This window comes from Sceloporus occidentalis, unplaced genomic scaffold (genome assembly GCF_023333645.1).
Source record: "Sceloporus occidentalis isolate IW3139 unplaced genomic scaffold, rSceOcc1.0.p SCAF_123, whole genome shotgun sequence".
Lineage (NCBI taxonomy): Eukaryota > Metazoa > Chordata > Lepidosauria > Squamata > Phrynosomatidae > Sceloporus > Sceloporus occidentalis.
Genome location: NW_028317103.1, coordinates 2,851,486 through 2,872,886, shown reverse-complemented (window position 1 = coordinate 2,872,886; position 21,401 = coordinate 2,851,486). Strand labels below are relative to the sequence as shown.

At 41.1% G+C, this 21,401-nt stretch overlaps 1 protein-coding gene across 1 annotated transcript in view; it reads left to right on the top strand.

The window, feature by feature from the left end:
• LOC149282104 (solute carrier family 22 member 3-like) overlaps positions 1 to 21,401 on the top strand; it is a 79,866-nt gene that overhangs the window by 23,656 nt on the left and 34,809 nt on the right. The window contains exon 2 of the mRNA XM_089498634.1: positions 13,959 to 14,062. Coding sequence (XP_089354760.1) covers positions 13,959 to 14,062 — 104 coding nt within the window. The remainder of the gene's footprint in view (positions 1 to 13,958; positions 14,063 to 21,401) is intronic.

Sequence of the window (21,401 nt, the reverse complement as noted above, 5' to 3'; positions counted from 1 at the left end):
ACTTGCCTTGAACTACACATGCACATCTTGCTGGAAGAAAATGAAGTCTTTCCAGGCGAAAGATTACAAGTGGACATTGCAAAGCTGATCAGTAGGTTGATAGAAGAGCTGAAAGGTCTTATGCAAGTCATCATGGACACCCCAGAGTACATACTGACAATACTCTGTGACCAAAAGTTGGCCCTTTAAAAATAATTTTTCATGTTGGAGAGGCTGCTTGTCTATTGGGTGCATGAGATACTAAGCAAAGGAAAGATGCAGTAGTTGAAAATTGAAACTCCCGGCAGCATTGGCAGTAGTCCCAGCCACATGTCCTATTCCCAACCCTTTTGCACCCATGCAGAGCAATACTTTGGTAGGTATTAGTACCACCCAAGCTTCCTGGTTTGCCCAATCAATGAGGATACGGAATGACAGCACAACACACGGCAATTTGATCAAGCAAAACTTTAATATAGAACTCTTACTACAGCAGAAAGAAAATAGTTATGTTTGTATGTGTGTCTGTGTATGTATGTTTGTGTGTGAAAAACGAGTTGAGTAACCAATCAATATCACAGTAATCAATGCTATAGTGTCAAATCTCAATACAGTAATACATTGCCGAGCCAAGTAGTTATCACTCCTCTAGCTGATTAACTCACAACTCAGCAGGGACTGGGAAACCCCTCAGAACAGTCTTTTTAAAGAGCCACTTGTCTCTGATGTAAGGATCCCTGGATCTGTCCTGGGCTGCTCATGCACTTCTTTTAAACACCGCAGGTGAGGCTTCAAAGTTTGTGATTGCGGCCTTAGGCTTTTATAGCTGTCGTCGGGACTTTCCTGAATCTTCCAGGGACAAGTGTCTTTACATCATGGCGTTATCTCTAGGTTCTGTTCTGTGACGCAGGCTAGCCCTCCATTTTATGATGCTGGCCAGGCACCCTAAACAGAGGTCCTTCGCCATTTTGTTCTTATGTGCTTGGGAGTTTCTTTATCTATTCAACACAGGGATCTGTACATGTTGACGCCTGATGCCTAAGTTACAAGACATATGACTATACTTACTTAATTAACTCTGTCGTGACCGGGACAAGAGCCACATTATTAAAATGTACTACACACCCCAAAGTCAGAGTAACGTCTCTGAGATTGTGAATAGATTTTTTCTACTCCATGCTGAGGTTAGAGATAAGCAGCACACATCAGCTCACATTTAGTAGCTCTAAGGAAGATGCTGGTGCAGTGATTTGGACTTTGCGGGTTTGCATTACATGGCACATTAGCTATAAGGTAAGGGCAGCTGTCAAACTGAGTGAAGGCAAGCCAGTACCTAAGGGAGGAGCAGGAAAGGCAGGTTTACCCCAACACTGTATATTTCATTACGTGGTCACCTGATGAAGTTGATCCTAGAGCAGCAGCACACACAGAGCCTGTGAATTTGGGATATCCTGCAAACTTCCACTTGGGTGAATGAACCACATTAATACAGGTTCAAAAAATGTGAAACTTGTTTTTATTAGTACTACATGACATATTATACAATTTAATACATATTTTCTTATGCACTGTAATGTAAATACTAGTAGAAAAACTGTAGGTTGTAAGGGTTACAGTGTACAATTGAATATAAGGAATTGGGTTCCTCGTGCATTTTGGAAAAACATTCTGAACTGTGTTTGTACCGATTAAATATAATTGTGATATTTTGCCACCTGGGATTTGACGTAGTATAAATAAATGGAAAATGTGTAGTCCTGACAATTGTAGCACACTGCAGAAGTGTGTTGAATTTAATATTCACACCTCTAGTATACACAGCTTACTGGGCAACTGCTTTTAGCCAGCATTCCAAAAGAATTGCGTATGTCCTGGAAATATGATTCAGTCTGACACTTTAGTTGTTACTGGTATGAAATGCGTCTCTTACACCTGTTAAAGTATTTGTAAATTGGCTTTTAAACGAAGGGCTGTTGAAACAAGTGTGCGATTGTGTTGCAGGAATGAGATTTTATTTGTAAACAAACAATACGGTGTCGTTTTTAATTAACCTGATTTTTGGAAATATTTGTCAGTTTGGGTTGTGACATAACAGTACCTGTGTTTTTGCATTGGTTGGTGAGGTAGTGTTAGGAAGTTGTATATCATTTCAAATAGTTTAGCAATGAATCAGTTACCCAACTTTTAAACACAAAGGCAACATATTCACCTTTTTAATAAGGAGTATCAGAAATAACTGAATATTTTTTTATTGTAATTGTATTCCTGAATTTAGATTTGTGGGGGAGGACAAAAGCCCAGCTTCCAGTGTTCTCGGATGAGCTTTGCCAAGTTTCATTCACACACAAAAGTCTCTACATCCTTACCCAATCTGGAAGGCTGTCTGCCCAGAGGCTTCACTTTTTGCTGATTCAAATTCAGCCGTGGTGCACACTTTTCCTCTAAGAAGGAGCAGAACCTGGCTTGAAACTACACCAGGCAACCCCATGCAGTGAAATGCAATAGCAATATACATAATTTGTGAAACATTTTTTCAAGCCCAGGTTCACAGGAAGTTTCAGGCAAAAAGGCTTCTAATAATAATAATTTCTAAAAAATAATAGTTGACATTATTGTTCTGACAATTACATATGTACATGGATGGTGTTGGACACAAACTATAGATAAATCTAACATTAAAAAAATAACATATCATCCAGAATAAAGAGTCAAGGCAACCACATAATTAATTGCTAAAATCAGATTTTTGGAATTAAAGGATGCCACCATACAAATGGATCTATACATTCTGCTAACCAAAATTCGAGAAATAAATATAAATGATGCAACGTGTTGCAGAAATCCATGACGTGAGCCCTAACTTACTTTACCACCATCCTGTTTTTCTTGGGACAGTCGAAATTTTTGGGTATTGTCTCGGTGTCCTGCATATCCTCTTAATCTCCTCTGACAGGCCTGGGTAGCTTGTAAATAGTTGGAGGTCTGAGCTGATGTCGTACAGGACAACATTGCAACTCATACATGATCACCTCATGGTGCTCTTAAGATGTAGAGGCAGATGCAAACTTGTCTTGGTCTCACCCCTGGAACAACCCCTCGTTGCCAGGGGTGAATGAAGGTCAGATGTGGACATAGGGTAATGCTATTACATGGGGCCTCCTCCTTTATATATAAAATGGTAGAGGTTAATATAGAGTTTAAGAATGCATGTGATATGCTTAAGACTATCCTAGATAAAAAGATAAGATACATTATTATCTTTTATATATATACCGCCAACAATTTACACAGCACTTTTTACAATACATATATTCAAGGAGTATGACAAGACTAGAATATGAATACTTGATATGTGAAAGTATTCAGAAATCGGACAGACTAGATGGGGTGAATAATTCTTATCTGCTAACTCATTCTATGTTATATATATATATATACACATATACATACACACACATATATATATATATATATATATATATATATATATATACGATGTCAAAAAATAGAGTATTGCAGAGTATGCGGTGATATCTTTTTTATTGGACTAACATAATATTAAAAAGACAAGCTTTCGAGAACAGCAATTAGACATTGGATGACTAGAGGAAGTTCATATGAAGTTCTGGTAGTGTGTAAGGAAACCAGAATCCACATTAAGTCCCTCTTTTATGGTGTTAAAATGTGTAATCATTTTCATCTCAAATGTTTTTCTTTCCTGAGAGTCTCTGAAATTTCCTTTGAGTACTTTAATTTTTAGGTTTTGGATGGAGTGATTGTTCTGTGTGAAATGATGTCCTACCGGGGTGCAATATTTTTCTTCCTCATGGTTTTTGATGGAGCTTCGGTGCAGGTTCATTCTAAGGTGCAGCTTAAGCCCAGTTTCTCCAATGTAGCACCCTTTGTCACACGCAGAGCATTGTATCATGTACACCACGTTTGCCGATGTACATGAGTAAGAATCTTTGATGCTGTATGTTTTTTTGTTGTGACTGGCTGTGTTACTGTCACATATATGTTGGCAAAGTTTGCAGCGGGATTTGTTGCATGGTACAGTGCCATTCTGTGTATGCTCCTGTTCTGGGGCCAGTTTGCTGCGCACCAATCTTTTCCTCAGGTTTGGTGGTTGTTTGAATGCCAGTATTGGGGGCTGAGGGAATATTTTTTTCAGTATGGGGTCTTCTGAGAATATCGGCTGTAGGTCTTTAATAATTTTGCGGATTTCCTCAAGAGTTGGGTTGTAGGTAACTACCAGAGGGATCCTGCTTGTGTTATCCTTTTTTTTGTATTCTAGAAGCCTTTCCCGTGGTGTCCTTACAGCAGATTAAATTTTTTTGGATATAGTTTTTTCCTTGTAGCCCTTCTTCTGAAATGACTCTGCCAGCGCGCCCAGGTGTTTGTCTCTGTCCTGTATATTTTCTTCTATAATTCATGAATTTTTCTTAACCATAAACTTTCACAGCCCAATTCAGGGATTGAGAGCTCCAGACAGGAATCATAGGTAAGGGGAGGCAAGAAGGGAACCACTGAGAAAGCTCTGTCCTTGTGTTGCTACACATATAGACACAAAGGCAAGGTGCACATTCATTCATTCACACACATACATAGATAGATAACAGGCACAACTGCACACATGAATACATACACACGACTATCTCTTTTCCTGTAGCTGCAGATTCCTAGTTGTGGGATCCTGACATTAACTCTAAGCCTTGCAATGCAGCTTCCACTCTGACTGCGGCGAGTGACTACAAAGGGAGCTTCCTACTGGTTGACCTTGTCACAAGGTCACAAGCTCATTCTGCCATCACTGATGACGATAATAATGTCTGTCTATATCTCCACACCAAGTGGGGCCCCATCCAGCCTCCCACATGATGTAGAACAACAAATACTGTTCTTGCTGTTTAGACAAATATATAAGTAATCCCACTATGGACATCTGAAATGTTGGTGGAGGTATGCTCTATGCAAAGTCTGGTTACTGACATAATGGGCTTAACACCTCAACTCTGACAGCACAGAAAAGTAAACAAATACATTTTTCATGTAAACATAATCTACGTCCCTGGTTTGCAAAAAGTTGTTTATGCTTAATTTTTAAAGAAAAATGTAATCCTTTCTTCCAATGTTTTTCCCATTAAAAAACATATCTGTAATCATAAATGCCACTAAAGTGAAAGAGTCTAAACGCTTGTATTGGTTCACAGACTGAGGAAAGCCATTGACTCTTCTTGATAAGTAAAGACTTTCCACTAAAAAATAGTTTTCTTAAAAGCAGATTTGTCATTTTATGTTTTTTGTTCTGAAGGTTTAATCACATAAACAAAACATAGAAACAATTAAGAAGCTGTATAAAATTAAAACAATCTGTCAGTGCCTGCAGTTGTGTCACATGACAATTAAGGAAAAAAATGTGAATGAAGGGTTAGTTAGGGTATTCACAATACTCGGAATTATGTTTCTTATTCCACATTTAGCTACAAAATATTAAATTCAGCAATAGGTTTCTGTTTAAGTGCTATGAAACTCCTATTATATGTTTTTTCTTTTTGTATTCTGTTGGATAATATCTTGGTATTTCATTATAAAAGATACAATAAACAGCTTGTTTTAACTGACTGTTTATGTTTTTTGAAAATTTGCGAAACCTCAAAGACTTTCTTAAAAAATTTGTAAACATAATCAGTGAGTTTAAAAGGCCTGTTTATATATATAAGAGGACATTGACTAATGACATGGATGCTGACCTCTGTCTTTATTTTGTCTTTAGACAAATGGTTTCCTTTATATATGGAGGAGGGGGGTCCTGAGGGGGATGGGGGGGCGGGGGGTTATTGTTTTTGTGTTTTTTTAAAAATATATATAAGAAAATGAAGATATGACAAATCTTTTCCCAAGCATTACATTTTAGTTTGTAACAATTTAACAATGATGCTTTATGTGTGATTCACATAAGATTATTTACAAGTTATATAGACTGAATAATTAAAGTTATCTGTGCTTGTACTCTATTAATCAATGCATTTATCTGCATATCTTGTCACATCGAAGAAACAGTTGTTTATTGTACACTTTGCTTTAAGGCAGTTTTTTTGTTGCTCCAGCAAACAGGAGGTCCTACTATTTATAATTAAGTACTATATTTTTCTTGAAGTACCACAATATAATTAGTAGTGGGTTCTATGTTGTAATTAATTGACGATAATAACATTGCAGGCACTGTTAATAAGCCTTCAACTTCTCCTCTGAGAACACTTGTCGCAATATCCTTCATTCACCTGACACATTGGTCATACTGGGAACCCAGCCCAGTTTAAATCTTAGCCGGCTCTTGCTGCTTGGCATTCTTGTATGGTTTTTCGAGGTAACCTAATAGCTTAACTGTATTGCTTTATACTACTGCCAAGCGTCCCTCTTCTGATGTGTCACTTTTATGTTTCCTTGTGATTATTTTTGGCATCTCTCAGTTGCATTTATAACTACAAAGATTACAAAGGCTTAGCTTGTCTGTTCATTTGCCCCTGCAGTTTTAAACTGGTGATACCCTTATACTTTATGAAAAAATAACAAAAAACAATGTTTTACCAAATGCAACTATCATGCTATCTCAAACATGATTCCTTTTTTATATATAATATATATAATAGTTAGACCAGTCAATATACTTTTTATACATTCTTTATTTTGTATTTTATGTTATAACAACAGTGGTATACAGATTCAGAACATATCTCCTAAATTTGCAACACCTAAAGAGAGTTCCAAGAGCAAATAGCAACAGTGCCAAATAGTCATTATGACACCGGTGTCGTGGAATACTGTGGATGTGGTGCTGTCTATGGTTTCTCTCTGCAGGAGTGTAGGGGTTGGATCATTGTCCTTGCAGTAGGGTGAATGTTCAAACAAGTTCCCATGTGCCACAGTACTTTAGAAATCTGTATGTGATTCCACCTTGCTTATCCAGTCTTTAAAGGATGCCTTTTGTTCCTGAAGACATGTGGTAGTACCGAGTGCTTGTGTCACCGTGCAAGCTAGGTAGTGTGGTAACAAAGTTGAAGAGGTAGAGCCAGTCATGTCAACATCTGAATCACTTCCAATACCTATGAGCAAAAGTGGGTAAATAATGTGTAGTCCCATCATATCTATTTGAGGACACCCAGTGTTAACTGGCTTCTCCAGCCAGTGTGTGGGCTGTGTATATGTCGTGTAGGATAACAGGAGTAAGATACCACCTAGTACCACCTAGTAAATTACTTATATGATGTCTCTTGATACTTGGAACATAAAGTGCTTCCATGTGTGAGCTGGAAGACCTTCTCTCATTGTGTGTAGGTCAAGGAAGTAGTCTTCAAGAGTGTGGTGTATAAGGGAGTAGGGTCATCTAAGCAGTCATTAAGGGTAGCCAAAATTATAGGTGGGTAAGGTGGGTCATAATGTCACCTGAATAAAAAAATGTGATGAACAAAGGTTTGTCTAGCTTGTTATATTATGTTTAAGGTTATAGTATTTCAGGATATCAGGAAAGGTAATGACTCTACTAGGTTATAGTTTGAGTTTGTTCAGTTGAGCTGTGTTAAACATATGTCTTACTTGGAATTTCTGACTGACTGTATGGGCTGTGGTGAGGAAGGCACAATGGCACACCTCGGCACAATGGCACACCATTCTGTGACATGAGTAAGAAGTTCCCTAGCAGAAATGCATAGGGGGACTAGACAAGCTAGATACTATTCCTTATTTTCAGCTAAAGTGACCGAAGATGGCTGGCATTTAAAGTGGTCCTAACTTTCTCTAAATCAGTGATAGTCAACACAATGTGCTCACTTCTACTGACCATGAATAGTCTCTCTTGCCCTTTTTCAGGCACACACTATTGTTTAAGGTGGTCCAGCCTGGTTTACTATTTAGAAATGATTTTGCCTGTCTCTTGTCATCTGATTCTTTTCTCCAGCCACTTCACAACCTTCATTTTGTTTCTTTAGAGACATTTATTTGAGCCACTTGAACTTACTTGTGTGCTTCAGAACATTGTACTGCTGCATAACTAAGATTGAACTTTAGGTCATGAACTGATGGCCAGACAATCTCTCTCAGGATTTTCTGGTAGAGAGCAGAATTCATGATTCCATCAATTATGGCAGCAAATCAGCCCCAGGTCATCACATTATCACCGCTGTGCTTGACTGTGTCAGGCATCCATTTCTAGCGCCTCTCCAGAATACCCGCCATCCCCTGTGTGCAGGGATCTGTCCCCTCTACGTACCCTCACAGCGTCCAATACAGATGTGTCTTCAGGCGCTGCTCCTCTCACTCTTCCTTCTCACTGCTGCCTGGATCAAACACACTCTAGTCCCCAGTAATGTCAAATGTCACAACCTTACTTCTCAGGCACGAGCTCCCGAACATTTAAAAGGCAGCTTCTCCTGTTCTTTGCAGTACCTAGCGTTCCTTTATATTTTGCTGGATATTTTATTGCTGACCTCGGATAGTCTATGAATTTGCATGTTTGCTTGTGGCCCCTGACCTTGAACTGTGTTACCGTTTTTGCTCCTTGCTGTTACCCTTAAATTGCTGTACCGTTTTACTGTTTCCCTGTTGACCCTGACCTTGGCTGGCCTCAGTTGCCCCTTATTAACCCTGTACCTTACCCTGTACCGTCCACAGAATATTCTCTCAAAAGTCTTGGGGGGTCATCAAGAGGTTTTTTGGAAAACGTGAGACGAGCCTTAGTGTTTTTTTTGGTGAGCAGTGGTTTTTGCCTTGCAACTCTCCCATGTTGCCAAACATTTTTCTTATTGTGGAATCATGAACACTGACCTTAACTGAGGCAAGCGAGGCCCGCAGTTGTCTACATTCTTTTGTGACCTCTTGGATGAGTTATTAATGCATTTTTGGAGGAACCACTTTCTCCATATGTAAATAAATACTCTCACCGTGGTTTGCTGGAGTCCGAGAGTTTTAGAAATGGCTTTTAACCCTTTCCAGACTGATAAATGTCAGTTACCTTATTTCTTATCTGTTCTTGAATTTCTGTACATTGCAGCATCCTGTGCTTCTTGTTGAGACCTTTTAGCCTACTTCACTTTGCAAGACAGGTTCTTTTCTATTGATGTTTAGATTCAACAATGCTGGCATTAATCATGCATGGGTGTGTCAAGTAAAATTCAACCTAATTATTAATAAAATTTGGTTAATTGGTTAATTTAGCAATTAAGGGGTCAATTACTTTTTCACATAGGGCCAGGTATGTTGGATAGCTTTTTTTCCTTCTATACATTATATCATCATTAAAATATGGCATTTTGTGTAATATTAGTCTATTTGAAACATTTAAGTCAAGGAGGACTTTCTTAATCAGGAAGTGGCAATTACTTTTTTACAGCACTGTATCTACCTTCTTGGGTGCTTGTGGTCTCTAATTTGCAATCCCTTAGGGGTCTGTGTGGAGCCTTGAACTACCCTGATATTACTCGCAGGGAAGAGCACAGTTTTGTCCACATCTTGCAAGGGTGGGCCCTCTATCAAAAGGGGTCAACGTCATTGTCAGTGTTGGACCTGCATAAAACTGTTAAAGCTGAACTGAACCTGTATAATTCATAGTTAATATAATATAATGGGAAGAACTGACATTGACTATAGTCTAATACCTGGTATGTCCTGGCAGTTGAGGAGAGGACAAACTGTGATAGAATGCTCCAAGTATTGTGCAAAGCCAGGGCCACTTACCCTTGAATACACAGAGGGCCTAGCTCAGAGATTGTATCTTTTGGAATCTTTAATGCCTCCCTTCCTACAGTGGATAATTACAGTAGTCCAGCAATGTTGGGCTATGTAGTATATAAGGGAATATTTTGGCCCTCCAAAACATAAAAAAATCTATGTGTTTGGTGGTATTATTGTTGCTAAATATAAAGGTTTTCGTTTTTAGTAATGGCAACTAATCCTATATGATTAGAAATTATAGAAATCTTACCTGCTCATGGGGATAGGGGTTAAATAATATTCTTAAAAAACCCTATGTGGGCACAGACCTAAAGCTGAGCCTCCTCCTCACCGTCCACCATGTTCGCAGATTAAATATGCAGTTTTTACTACTTCAGGGTGTGGATGAGTATGGCCACTGTGATAATGCCCCGGCGATCCTCCACAGTTGCAGCTCGGTGGGGTGGCACAGCTTGCTAGCTGTTTGGGGAGAGTTGGATGGCTAGTTGAGCTTCAGGCCTGTCCCTCAGACCTCACACCAGATGCAGGATGATCTGGGTGCTGACTGTATGCTGAGTGCACGGTGACTCAGCAACCATCCTCAGGGGAAGGAAATGCCGCCTTAGTAGGGGGCACTTCACATATGAGTTTTGTGTCTTTTGTTGTAAGGTTACAATTAAGAACCATGCTCCAAACTGTGGCCTAGTATGCTGCTGGAAAACCAGAAATGTATGGGGCGCAGGTACATATATAGGGAAAAAAACAAAAAACAACACAATATAGTGTAGATGGTATGTTCAATATTAATTACTAAGTGATATATTGCACTCACAAGTGAAAGAGGCAAATCTAGGGAAGTATTCACACATTTATTTATTATTTATCACATTTCACTTAAGTAGCACGTATTCTTTGGATTTCTTCTTTTTTGTTGTCACTAGTATGCTGCTGCACTGGTGGCAGCGGAGGAGGAGGTATCAAAGATTAAGCCTTGGAGGACCCAAATTCTTCCACCAAGAGAAGTTGGTTATTGTTTAGCAGATCCTCGTACAATAGAAACTGTTTTGAAGCAAAGAAGGGCAAATAAATTGCTGACAGGAAGAAACAGGTCTGACAGCAAATTGAATATTGTTACTTTCAGGATTATACAGCAGGCCACCAACAAGTGCAGGACTAACTGCAGCAAATGGAATGAGAATATACAATCTGACCCAATGGGGAGATTTGTGACTCAAATGACTGAGCTCAATCACAGTTTAAGAACATTGGAACATATATAGCATCCTCTTTCTACCTCCTCTTCCTCGGGGCAACACATTTTTTTGTGTAATGCCATAAATATAACATTTATAACATTAAAATTAAACTATTGTATAGTATCCATGATATGTTCCATAGTAGATGACCATTGTTATATGTTCAAATGAACTGTCAAATTTGATATTTCAATATGTTCTCTTTTTGCACATTTTGTTAGATAGTAATGATAGCTGGTTGATAGTTTGTTAGTTGTCACTCAGAAATTATTATTATTAATATACTTTATTTATAAAGCGCCGACAGATTGCGCTGTACAAAGAAAATTATACAGATAACGACAAGTACAATACAGCAATTGACATACAGATACAGGAGGAAAGAAAGACCCTGTTCCCGCAGGAACTTACAATATAGGTGTATATATATATATAGCGTAAGTGTTTGGGGGGGGTGTTAGTGTGAGTATCTTGGTATGTTAGTGGATGCATTAGAATTCATATGTTTAAGTTTTGAGAGTCAGCTTATCCGCATTTTTCATGGTATTTTGGTGTCCATTTTTAGGGCCGGCTTATCTGCAGATCTGTGATTATATACACTATCAGCCATAATATTATGACCACCTGCCTAATATTGTGTAGGTCCCCCTTTTTCCACCAAAACAGCCCTGACCCGTCAAGGTATGGACTCTAAACCACTAAACCTCTGAAGGTGTGCTGTGGTATCTGGCACCAAGATGTTAGCAGCAGATCCTTTAAGTCCTATAAGTTGCCATGTGTTCTCTAGGTAAGAGACGGACACACACCCGGCCATCCACGTGATATGATTGAAAACGTGATTCATCAGAATAGGCCACCTTCTTCCATTACTCTAGTTCTTACACTCACGTGCCCATTGTAGGTGCTTTTAGCTACACAGCTCCATATGCAACAAACATGTGATGCACTGTGTGTTCTGACCCCTTTGTATCAGAACCAGCGTAACTTTTTTCAGCAATTTGAGCTACAGTAGCTCATCTGATGGATTTGACCACGTGGGCCAGCCTTCAACCCCCCATGTGCATCAATGGCCAACCACAACCCTGTTACCGGTTCACCTCTTTTGTTTCCTTGGATCACTTCTGATGGGTACTGACCACCCCAGGCCAGGAACACCTCACAAGTGCTGCAGTTTTGGAGATGCTCTGACCCAGTCATCTAGCCATCACAATTTGGCCCCTGTTAAAGTCGCTTAGATCCTTACGCTTGCCCATTTTTCCTTTTTCTAACACATCGACTTTGAGGACAAAACCTTCACTTGCTGCCTAATATATCCCATCCATGGACAGGCGCCAGGATAACAAGATTATCAGTGTTATTCAATTCACCTGTCAGTGGTCATAATGTTATGGCTGATCGTTGTTGTAACGTATGTAACCTGGAGTTCGAGTGAGGGACCCAGTATGCAGTGATTGTAACGATAGGTACAGGTAACTAACACAGTCCCAAAATTAGAATGGTCAAAACAAGCGTCACCAGGAACAGGCAAATATCAGCAACAGAGTATAATAGAATGGTCAGGCAAGCCGGGTCAGGAATGGGGAATTTAGAGTAGTTGGGAACAAGCACAATTCAGCAACAAGTAGTATAGAATAAGTACTACAAAAGTAGCAGCTCAGCCACTACAACAACTGAGCACTGAACGGAGGTCAAAACAAGCGTCACCAGGAACAGGCAAATATCAGCAACAGAGTATAATAGAATGGTCAGGCAAGCCGGGTCAGGAATGGGGAATTTAGAGTAGTTGGGAACAAGCACAATTCAGCAACAAGTAGTATAGAATAAGTACTACAAAAGTAGCAGCTCAGCCACTACAACAACTGAGCACTGAACGGAGGTCAGTGCTCAATTTTTAAACCTGCCACGCTCCCAAGCCCCGCCCCCAGCCGATGATGTAACGCTATGTGCGTCACTTCGCCTTCATGGGGCTATTGAATAAAAAGGGGCCGTGGCGCACGCTCATACCACCCATCCCTTGGAGAGGAGATATCGACAGGATCATGCCTTGGAAGGACCGCGACAGAGCAGCGGAACAGGTACGTATCGAGTACCCGCTAGACTGCGTTGCGGTCCGGGGCTCTGATGTCCCCGTCCGTGACAGTTGTATACAGTATATTTTGAAACATGATTATTAAATGTAACCCCTACTTACTCTGCTATATATTATATATATATATATATATATATTATTACCTTCATGGATTTGTGTGCAATCTAGACTTGGTACCATTACATGAATAGGACATGACTAAGGAATTATTTTTTCATCACTTTTACTTTTCGTCTTTTGTATTTTTGCCATATGTTTCACAAGTGAACTCAAATAGAAAGACACAAAAGTTAAACAGATAGAAACCCAGTAAAAGTTAGGCAACATCCATCAGTGAGCATATCGATACCACAGTGGCCTCTGTAAAATGCATTTCCTAGAGAGGTGGTAGTTTCACCTCTGACGTGTTCTAGAGCAAGTAAGTGTTCTGTCATGAAAACTTTAAATGGAACTCCCCATTACCAGCATACATACATTCTTAGAAAGTCACAAAAATGCATGTAATGTGTAAACAAAAGCAATTAGTTTAGTTGTAAGGCAAGAGTAGATCAGGTAGGTGCTTCATTTGAGGTTATCTATAGCCTAGCTCACACTTATTCATATTCCTATAAAACAAGATAAAGTATCACCGCTTACATATCATTTCATGGGGTATGGATCTCAGCCAACCATTTTTTATTACAGTTCCTTTTGACTGTAGTATGTTATATTTGCCAACAATATAATCAGGTGCTCCCCCCCCCTAAACAAATGAAACTTATTATTCTGAAAATGTATACTTGTTGACACATTTTTTTTTGCATGGGACGAACATCATGCTGTTAGGGTAGTTAAAATAAAACTCAAATAAAATGTGTAAATGGGTTAGTATAAGAAATAGTATATTAAAATATATGTAAACAATGGTTTTCTGTTTTGTTTCTCAATAGTACAATCTCGTCTGCTCTGATGCCTGGAAACTTGACCTGACGCAAGCCTCTCTCAACCTGGGATTTTTGATGGGAGCTCTAACTTTAGGTTATGCTGCAGACAGGTAAAGAATAAAATACATCTTTATAATGCATATATTTTCGAAAACTGGAATTGTATTAAAAGTGGAGTATAATTAACTGCAGTTAATTAACATTACAGCAGCCATCTTGACATATTTACACGGTTATTATGAAACTGGGGATTAAGTTCACTCATAGAAATTGTCAAATTTGAGACATAACATGTCTATGGAGAGAGAGAGAGAAACAAAAACAAGGTAAATGAAATGGCGAGATAGTGAGGTAGATTTTGTGGAAGATTAATCTGTTGTGGCAAGATTTTATTTCACACCACTAATGGCACATTAAGAAGCTCTAAAACTGATAGCCTCTTTTACTGTCTTTAGTTGATAACTTTTCATGTGAAAATACATAGACAAAGTAATGTTGTAATGTTGACATAACAAAACATACAAAAGCAATTTCAGTGCTAAGATGAAATTTAACAGCTATAATTTTATGTTCTATGAATGAACACTTTCGAAATTTGGTTAGTATGACTTTTCCGTCCATTCACCAAGTCAGATGGCCAGTGGAATAAAGGGATAACTCGACTGGGCATACTCGACTGAAGTTACATGCAATCACATGTTTACATTTGCATATTCACCAAAATGCAAATTGTTTGCAAGGGCATATATGAGTCCCTGTGACTTAAATACACATACACACATGAGTGGTATGGGTGTGAGGTATGGGGGATATATATATATATATATATATATATATATACATATACACATCACTAACAGTGTTCCCTCTAAGCTGTGCGCTTGTGCGAGCGCACATAGCTTTTTAAGAGAGCGCACACGTCCAAAAATTGTGCGCACAACAGTTTTTACCCCCAAAATAAAAAACGAATACATTTTTTTAAACTTTATGCGGCACGGATATTGTGCGTACAAAATTTTTGCTCTGTAAAAATTTTTGCACAAGAGACATTTTCTGCGCACGCCAACTAAGAAAAATTAGATGGAACATTGATCACTAATAGTGTTATGATTTTACAAAAGGCACTACTTGTCCTGAACTATGTGAGGGTAAATTAAATATGGAAAAAGGGGAATCATGGTTTAACAAATGGTACAAACCACAAAAAAACTCCTAGCTTTAGGGTTAAAAAAAAACCCTGGACATAAATGTTTTAATAACCCCACGTTCCACTGCACATGAAAAGTGTGGAGGGCATCGGTACCTCCTTGTCTAATAGGTAACCCTGTTCCAATTTGTTTTCCGATTTTAAGTTTATTTAATTTACTCATGCTTGTGCATTCAATTGGGAATACAAGTAAAATTTTGGAAGCTGGTTCCAGGTGGCATTTACAATTCACATGCCATGCAAGTTGACTTTAGTGAATTTGTGAGTTTAGTAAATATAAACCATTATGAAACATGTTAAAGGTACAGTCTAACTTCTCTGACACACCCTGTAAAGAACGGAATATTAAAGTACTCTAAGGATTATTTTCATATGTATTCTCCCAAAATGAAAAAAATAAGTAAAATAAAGCACCTACCTGCCCTACAAAAGCAACTGCCTTCTCCTCCATAGTCCAACTATGCATGTCACTGACTGGCTGCTTAAAATCAATGGCAGCACTTTCCACACATGTCCCCAGCTTTCACCAAGCATGCACTGGGGATCACTGGAGGTGAGTATATCACATGATATGTGTTTGGCTGAACACATTTCTTGCAAAGCATGTAGCTGGGTGTGTGGAGAAGGGCAAATTCATTTGGGGGCATTCTACAGAATCTCCTCATACATTTGGAAAGTGGACCATGCTAACATTTAAAGGGACCATAAAGCATTAAAGTGCATTTGATGGCTGGAGTGTCCCTTAAGGAAATGAGAGCATAGTCACCTAGCTAGTATGGTAAGTGGAAAAGAGACATACACTCACTGGCCATTTTATTAGGTGCACTTTGCTAGTACCAGGTTGACCCCATGTTGCCTTTAGAACTGCCTTCATTCTTCGTGGCACACTTTCTACAATGTGCTGGAAACATTCCTCAGAGATTTTGGTCCATACGGACATGATGGCATCACGCAGTTGCTGCAGATCCATGATGCGAATTTCCTGTTCCACCACATTATTATTATTATTATACTTTATTTATAAAGCGCCTACAGATTCTGCAGCGCTGTACAAAGATGAAAATGTTACAGATAACAAGTACAACAATTGACATAGAGATACAGGAGGAATGAAGAGCCCTGTTCACGCAGGAACTTACCATCTAGGTGGATAAGGTGGTGAGAAACAGGAGGTGAGCACTGCGTGGTAGTGAATTACCTTAATGTAGGGCGAGGTAAGGGTTGTAGGTGGGTGAGAGAGAAGTTTTGATGTTTATGTCAGTGGTAGGCTTCCCTGAAGAGAAAAGTTTTTAGAGAGCGTTTGAAGGAGTGTAGAGTTGGTGAGAGTCGGACAGCAGGGGCAAGAGAGTTCCAGAGGGTAGGTGCTGCGCGAGAGAAGTCCTGTAGGCAGGCATGGGAGGAGGTGATAAGTGAAGATGCAAGTAGCAGGTCAGTGTTGGATCTTCAAGTGCGGGCTGGAGTATATTTGCTGATTAGGGATGATAGGGAGGGGGGGAGTAGTGTTAGTGAGAGCTTTGTAGGATAGAGTGAGTATTTTGAATTTAATTCTGCTATGGATGGGAAGCCAGTGGAGGGACTCGCAGAGAGGTGCGGCAGATGCAGAGTGAGAAAGATTAGTCTGGCAGAGGCATTGAAGACAGACTGGAGGAGGTTTAGTCGGTAGAGAGGGAGGCCAGAAGTCTAGACGGGAGATTACAAGGGAGTGGATTCGTTGTTTTGCTGTGCTGGCAGTCAAGAATAGACAAATTTTGGATTTTGGTTGTGGCAGGATTTAGAGAGTGATTTGATGTGAGGGATGAAAGATAGGTTTGAGTCTAGGGTCACTCCGAGGCAGCGGACTTGTGGTGAAGCAGAGATAGTGGTACCGTCAACAGTGATAGAAATGTCAGAAAGGGGAATATAGTTAGAGGGAGGGATTAGAAGGAGCTCAGTCTTAGACATATTTATCTTGAGGTGGTCAGAAGCCATCCAGGAAGAGATGCCAGATAGGCAGCTGCTCATCTGAGAGAGGACAGGTGCAGAGAAACGGGGGTGGAGAGATAGATTTGGGTACCCTGAGAGAGTTGCAGAACCCAGAGGTACTCCAACAGACAGATCCTAACTTCGTCCACCGTGGTTGGAGGGAGGAAGTGGAGAGTGGCAGTGGGGTTGATCGCGGAAGGAGGAGGAACGTGGAGACCATGCACTGGAATGTTGTGGATGGATTGTGATTTTTTTTGGAAATAGTCTGCAAGATCTTGGACACTAAAGGCAAATGGGGGAGGTGGTGTGGGGTGAGAGAGTGGAAGGTGGAGAAAAGTCATTTGGGGTTGGAGGAAAGAGTTGATATGAGGGAAGAAAAGTATGTTATTATAGTGTGCTGTGGAAAGGTCAGGGCAGGTTATAGTAGAAGTCTGGGAGATGCGGAGTTGAATTAGATTAGAAAATTGGAGAGGATCAACATCGTGCAGATTTCTACAGGTTGTAAGGTTTGTGGGGTTGGAGCACAGCGCAGAAAGACACCAGGTGAAGCAGCAGACACAAAACCAGTAGATAATGCAACAGCAAAGATTTATTTACTGAAGCAAAAAGGAATAGGCAAAAAGCAGTACCGTTAAGCAATCCGCAGTCAGGGGTAGAGAGAATCAGCAAAGTCCGTATAATCAAGCCAAGGTCAAAGTCCGTAGAATCCAATAAACAAGTGTCCAGCAATAAGGGAGAGGGCTATAGCAGGTAACCAGAACAATCAAGTAATGAATGTACAGGGCTGCAGGTTTAAATAGCCCGCTAAAGACTGACTCCTCCCATAAGCCCTCCTTCCCCAATATACCATATCAATGGTGACTGTCCGTCACCTCTTTGTCCCGCCTCTCTGCCTGCCCACCTGCGTCACTGGACCGCAGGACACGCCTCCCCGCTGTCAATCTCCTTCTGGCGTCTGCCCTACACGGCGTGCGCCGTAGGAGAGGTCGGGGATGCGGCCTATCCTCCATGGATGCGGTCCGCAGCCGCGTGGTATGCGACCGCGTGGGCCGCGGACGAAGACACCGGAGTCCAGCGATGTCCCCGCCGGGCGAGGACACACGCGGACGAAGATGCCGACGGCCAACGAGGTCCCCGCCAGGCGAGGACACACGCGGACGGCGGGGGTGAACGGTAAGTTCCTGACAGGACCCCCCCCGTAGACGCGACCTCAGGGGGCGTGCAGGAGCTGGTTTTCCAGGGTGTGACCTGTGGAACGCACGTATCTTCAGGGGTGCATGGAAGTTAGATACAGGTTCCCAGGTACGTTCTTCAGGACCGTATCCCTTCCAGTTCACCAAGTATTCCAGCCTTCCATACCGTAGACGCGAGTCCAATATATCTTCTACTTCAAATTCGTCAGATCCCTGCACCGTGATGGGAGGAGGAGGTGTTTGGGGATTCCTGTGGTGAGGATCTGGAATCCATCGCTTCAGCAGGGATACATGGAAAGTCGGATGGATTCGCCAGGTGCCAGGGAGGTCTAGACGAACCGCGGTTGTACCGTATACAGCAGTGATAGGGTAAGGACCAAGGAACTTGGGATTCAGTTTCTTTGTTGGTCCGGGAAGTTTTATATGCACTGAAGACAGCCACACCTTGTCCCCTACTTGGTATTGTGGTGCAGGTCTTCTATGTTTGTCTGCATATTGTTTATAGTCCAGTTGTGCCTTTCGTAAGTGGTTCTGTAGGGTGCGGAATCCCTGTTGAATGAGTTGGAGCCTATTGACAGCAAGAGGAACCGTGGAAGACCGAGGCAAGTCAATGTGGAACTTCGGGTCATAACCGTAATTGGCCTTAAAAGGAGACATCCGAATAGAACTCTGTAAGTGATTGTTGTAAGTAAATTCGGCCAATGGTAACATCTGATACCAGTCGTCCTGAAGGTGTGAAATATAGCAACGGAGATATTGTTCCAATATTTGATTGGTCCTCTCGGTTTGCCCGTTGGTTTGTGGATGATAAGCGGAAGACAACAGCCTTTTGAGTTGTAAGCCTCTGCAAAAAGCGGCCCAGAATCGAGACGTAAATTGTACCCCTCTGTCAGATAGAACGGACCTTGGAATACCATGAAGGCGAAATACATGACGAATAAATATATCAGCTGTTTCCATCGCGGTTGGTAAGTGGCGAACCGGTATGAAGTGGGCCATCTTAGTGAGGCGATCAACCACTACCATGATGGTGTTGTGTTGTTTGGATACAGGCAGATCAACTATGAAATCAACTGTGACTTCCTCCCATGGCCGTGTTGGAATGGCCAGAGGTTGCAAGAGACCAGTGGTTTTGGCCGTCTGTGTTTTCGCTCTGGCACAGGTATCACAAGACTTAACGTAGGAGATGATGTCTTGTCTCATCTTAGGCCACCAGAAAGACCTACTGGCGAGTTCATGGGTCTTTCTCACTCCTCCATGTCCAGCCAACGGGTGGTCGTGTACGGCTTTGAGAACTTCAGTTCTGACCTGAACCGGAATATAAATCAGATTATCTTTATAAAGGAGTCCATTCTCAGAACGGAGGGAAATGTTTGGTATGGAAGGAGATACAGTGTCACTGTGTTTCTGGATATCCCTGAGGAGGGTCGTCTGAACCGCAAGGAAATGACCAGCAGGAAGGATAGTGTCTCTTGTCTCTGGGTTTTTTTTTTGGTCTTCGTAGAGCCGGGATAAAGCATCTGCCTTACCATTGCGGTTGCCTGGTCTGTATGTAATGTGTAATTGGAAGCGAGTGAAGAAAAGGGCCCAACGAGCCTGTCTGGGACACAACCGTCGTGCTGTTCGGAGATATTCCAGATTACGATGATCTGTGAACACCGTTACAGGGTGTTGGGCTCCCTCCAACAAGTGACGCCATTCCTCTAAAGCCATCTTGATGGCAAGTAGTTCACGATCACCAACACTGTAATTACTTTCAGCAGGACTGAGCCGTTTGGAATAGAAGGATACGGGATGCAGGGTATCCTTATCCCCGTGCCTTTGTGACAGCACAGCACCCACTGCAGTCTCTGAGGCGTCTACTTCCAGAAAATAGGCTTTTTCGGGGTCAGGGAGGACGAGAATGGGTGCAGTGGTGAATCTTTGCTTCAAAACCTCAAACGCGTGTTGTGCTTGTGGGGTCCATTGAAACTGTGTCTGTTTTTTGGTCAACTGAGTGATGGGTTGTACAATCCGGGAGAAACTGTTAATAAAACGTCTGTAGAAGTTGGCGAAGCCTAGGAATCTTTGTACTGCCTTTACTGATGTTGGTGTGGGCCATTGCAATATGGTTTCTACCTTTTTTGGATCCATTTCGATATGACCAGGAGTGATGATGAAACCAAGATATTCTATTTTTGTTGTTTCAAAAGTGCATTTCTCCAATTTAGCGTATAGATGGTTCTCCTGTAGACGCGTAAGCACCTGGGTCACATGTTTCCGATGTTCCAGTAGTGAGGATGAATAAACAAGGATATCATCTAGATAAATGATAACACAGGTGTCCAGTAGATCTCGGAAGATATCATGAAGAAAGTGTTGGAATGTGGCTGGGGCGTTACAGAGCCCGAATGGCATGACCTTGTATTCAAAATGGCCATAACGCGTACGGAAAGCCGTCTTCCATTCATCCCCCTTTCTCATCCGAATCAAATTATAAGCACCCAATAAATCAATTTTACTGTAGATCTGTGCCCCACAAAGCCTATCCATCAACTCAGGTATCAAAGGAAGCGGGTATTTATTTTTAATCGTGATTTTATTGAGTTCTCGATAGTCCACACATGGTCTGACACCACCATCTTTTTTCCCCACAAAAAATATACCAGCCCCAGCAGGTGACGTAGAATGAGTTATAAATCCTTTACGTAGGTGTTCTTCTATATAGTCCTTTAGCACTTTAAGCTCAGGTTCTGATAGAGGAAATATCCTACCAAATGGAATAGCGGCACCTGGCAACAAATCAATTGGGCAATCATACGATCTGTGGGGTGGTAATTGTTCAGCCTCCTTCTTATTGAAGACCTTAGTGAAGTGCTGGTATGGAACAGGTATGCCAGGGGTGTCGGTAGAAGGTGAGGATTCAATGGAGGAAACGGTGTGGACTGATGGCAGCCTTGTGGAGAGAAGGCAATGTCGTCTACAAAGAACAGAAGAAAAGGTTATCGCACCTGTAGTCCAATTGATGTAGGGGTTGTGACAACGAAGCCAGGGTAAACCCAAAATAACAGGGAACATGGGTGATTGTGCTAGATTGAAACAAAGTGT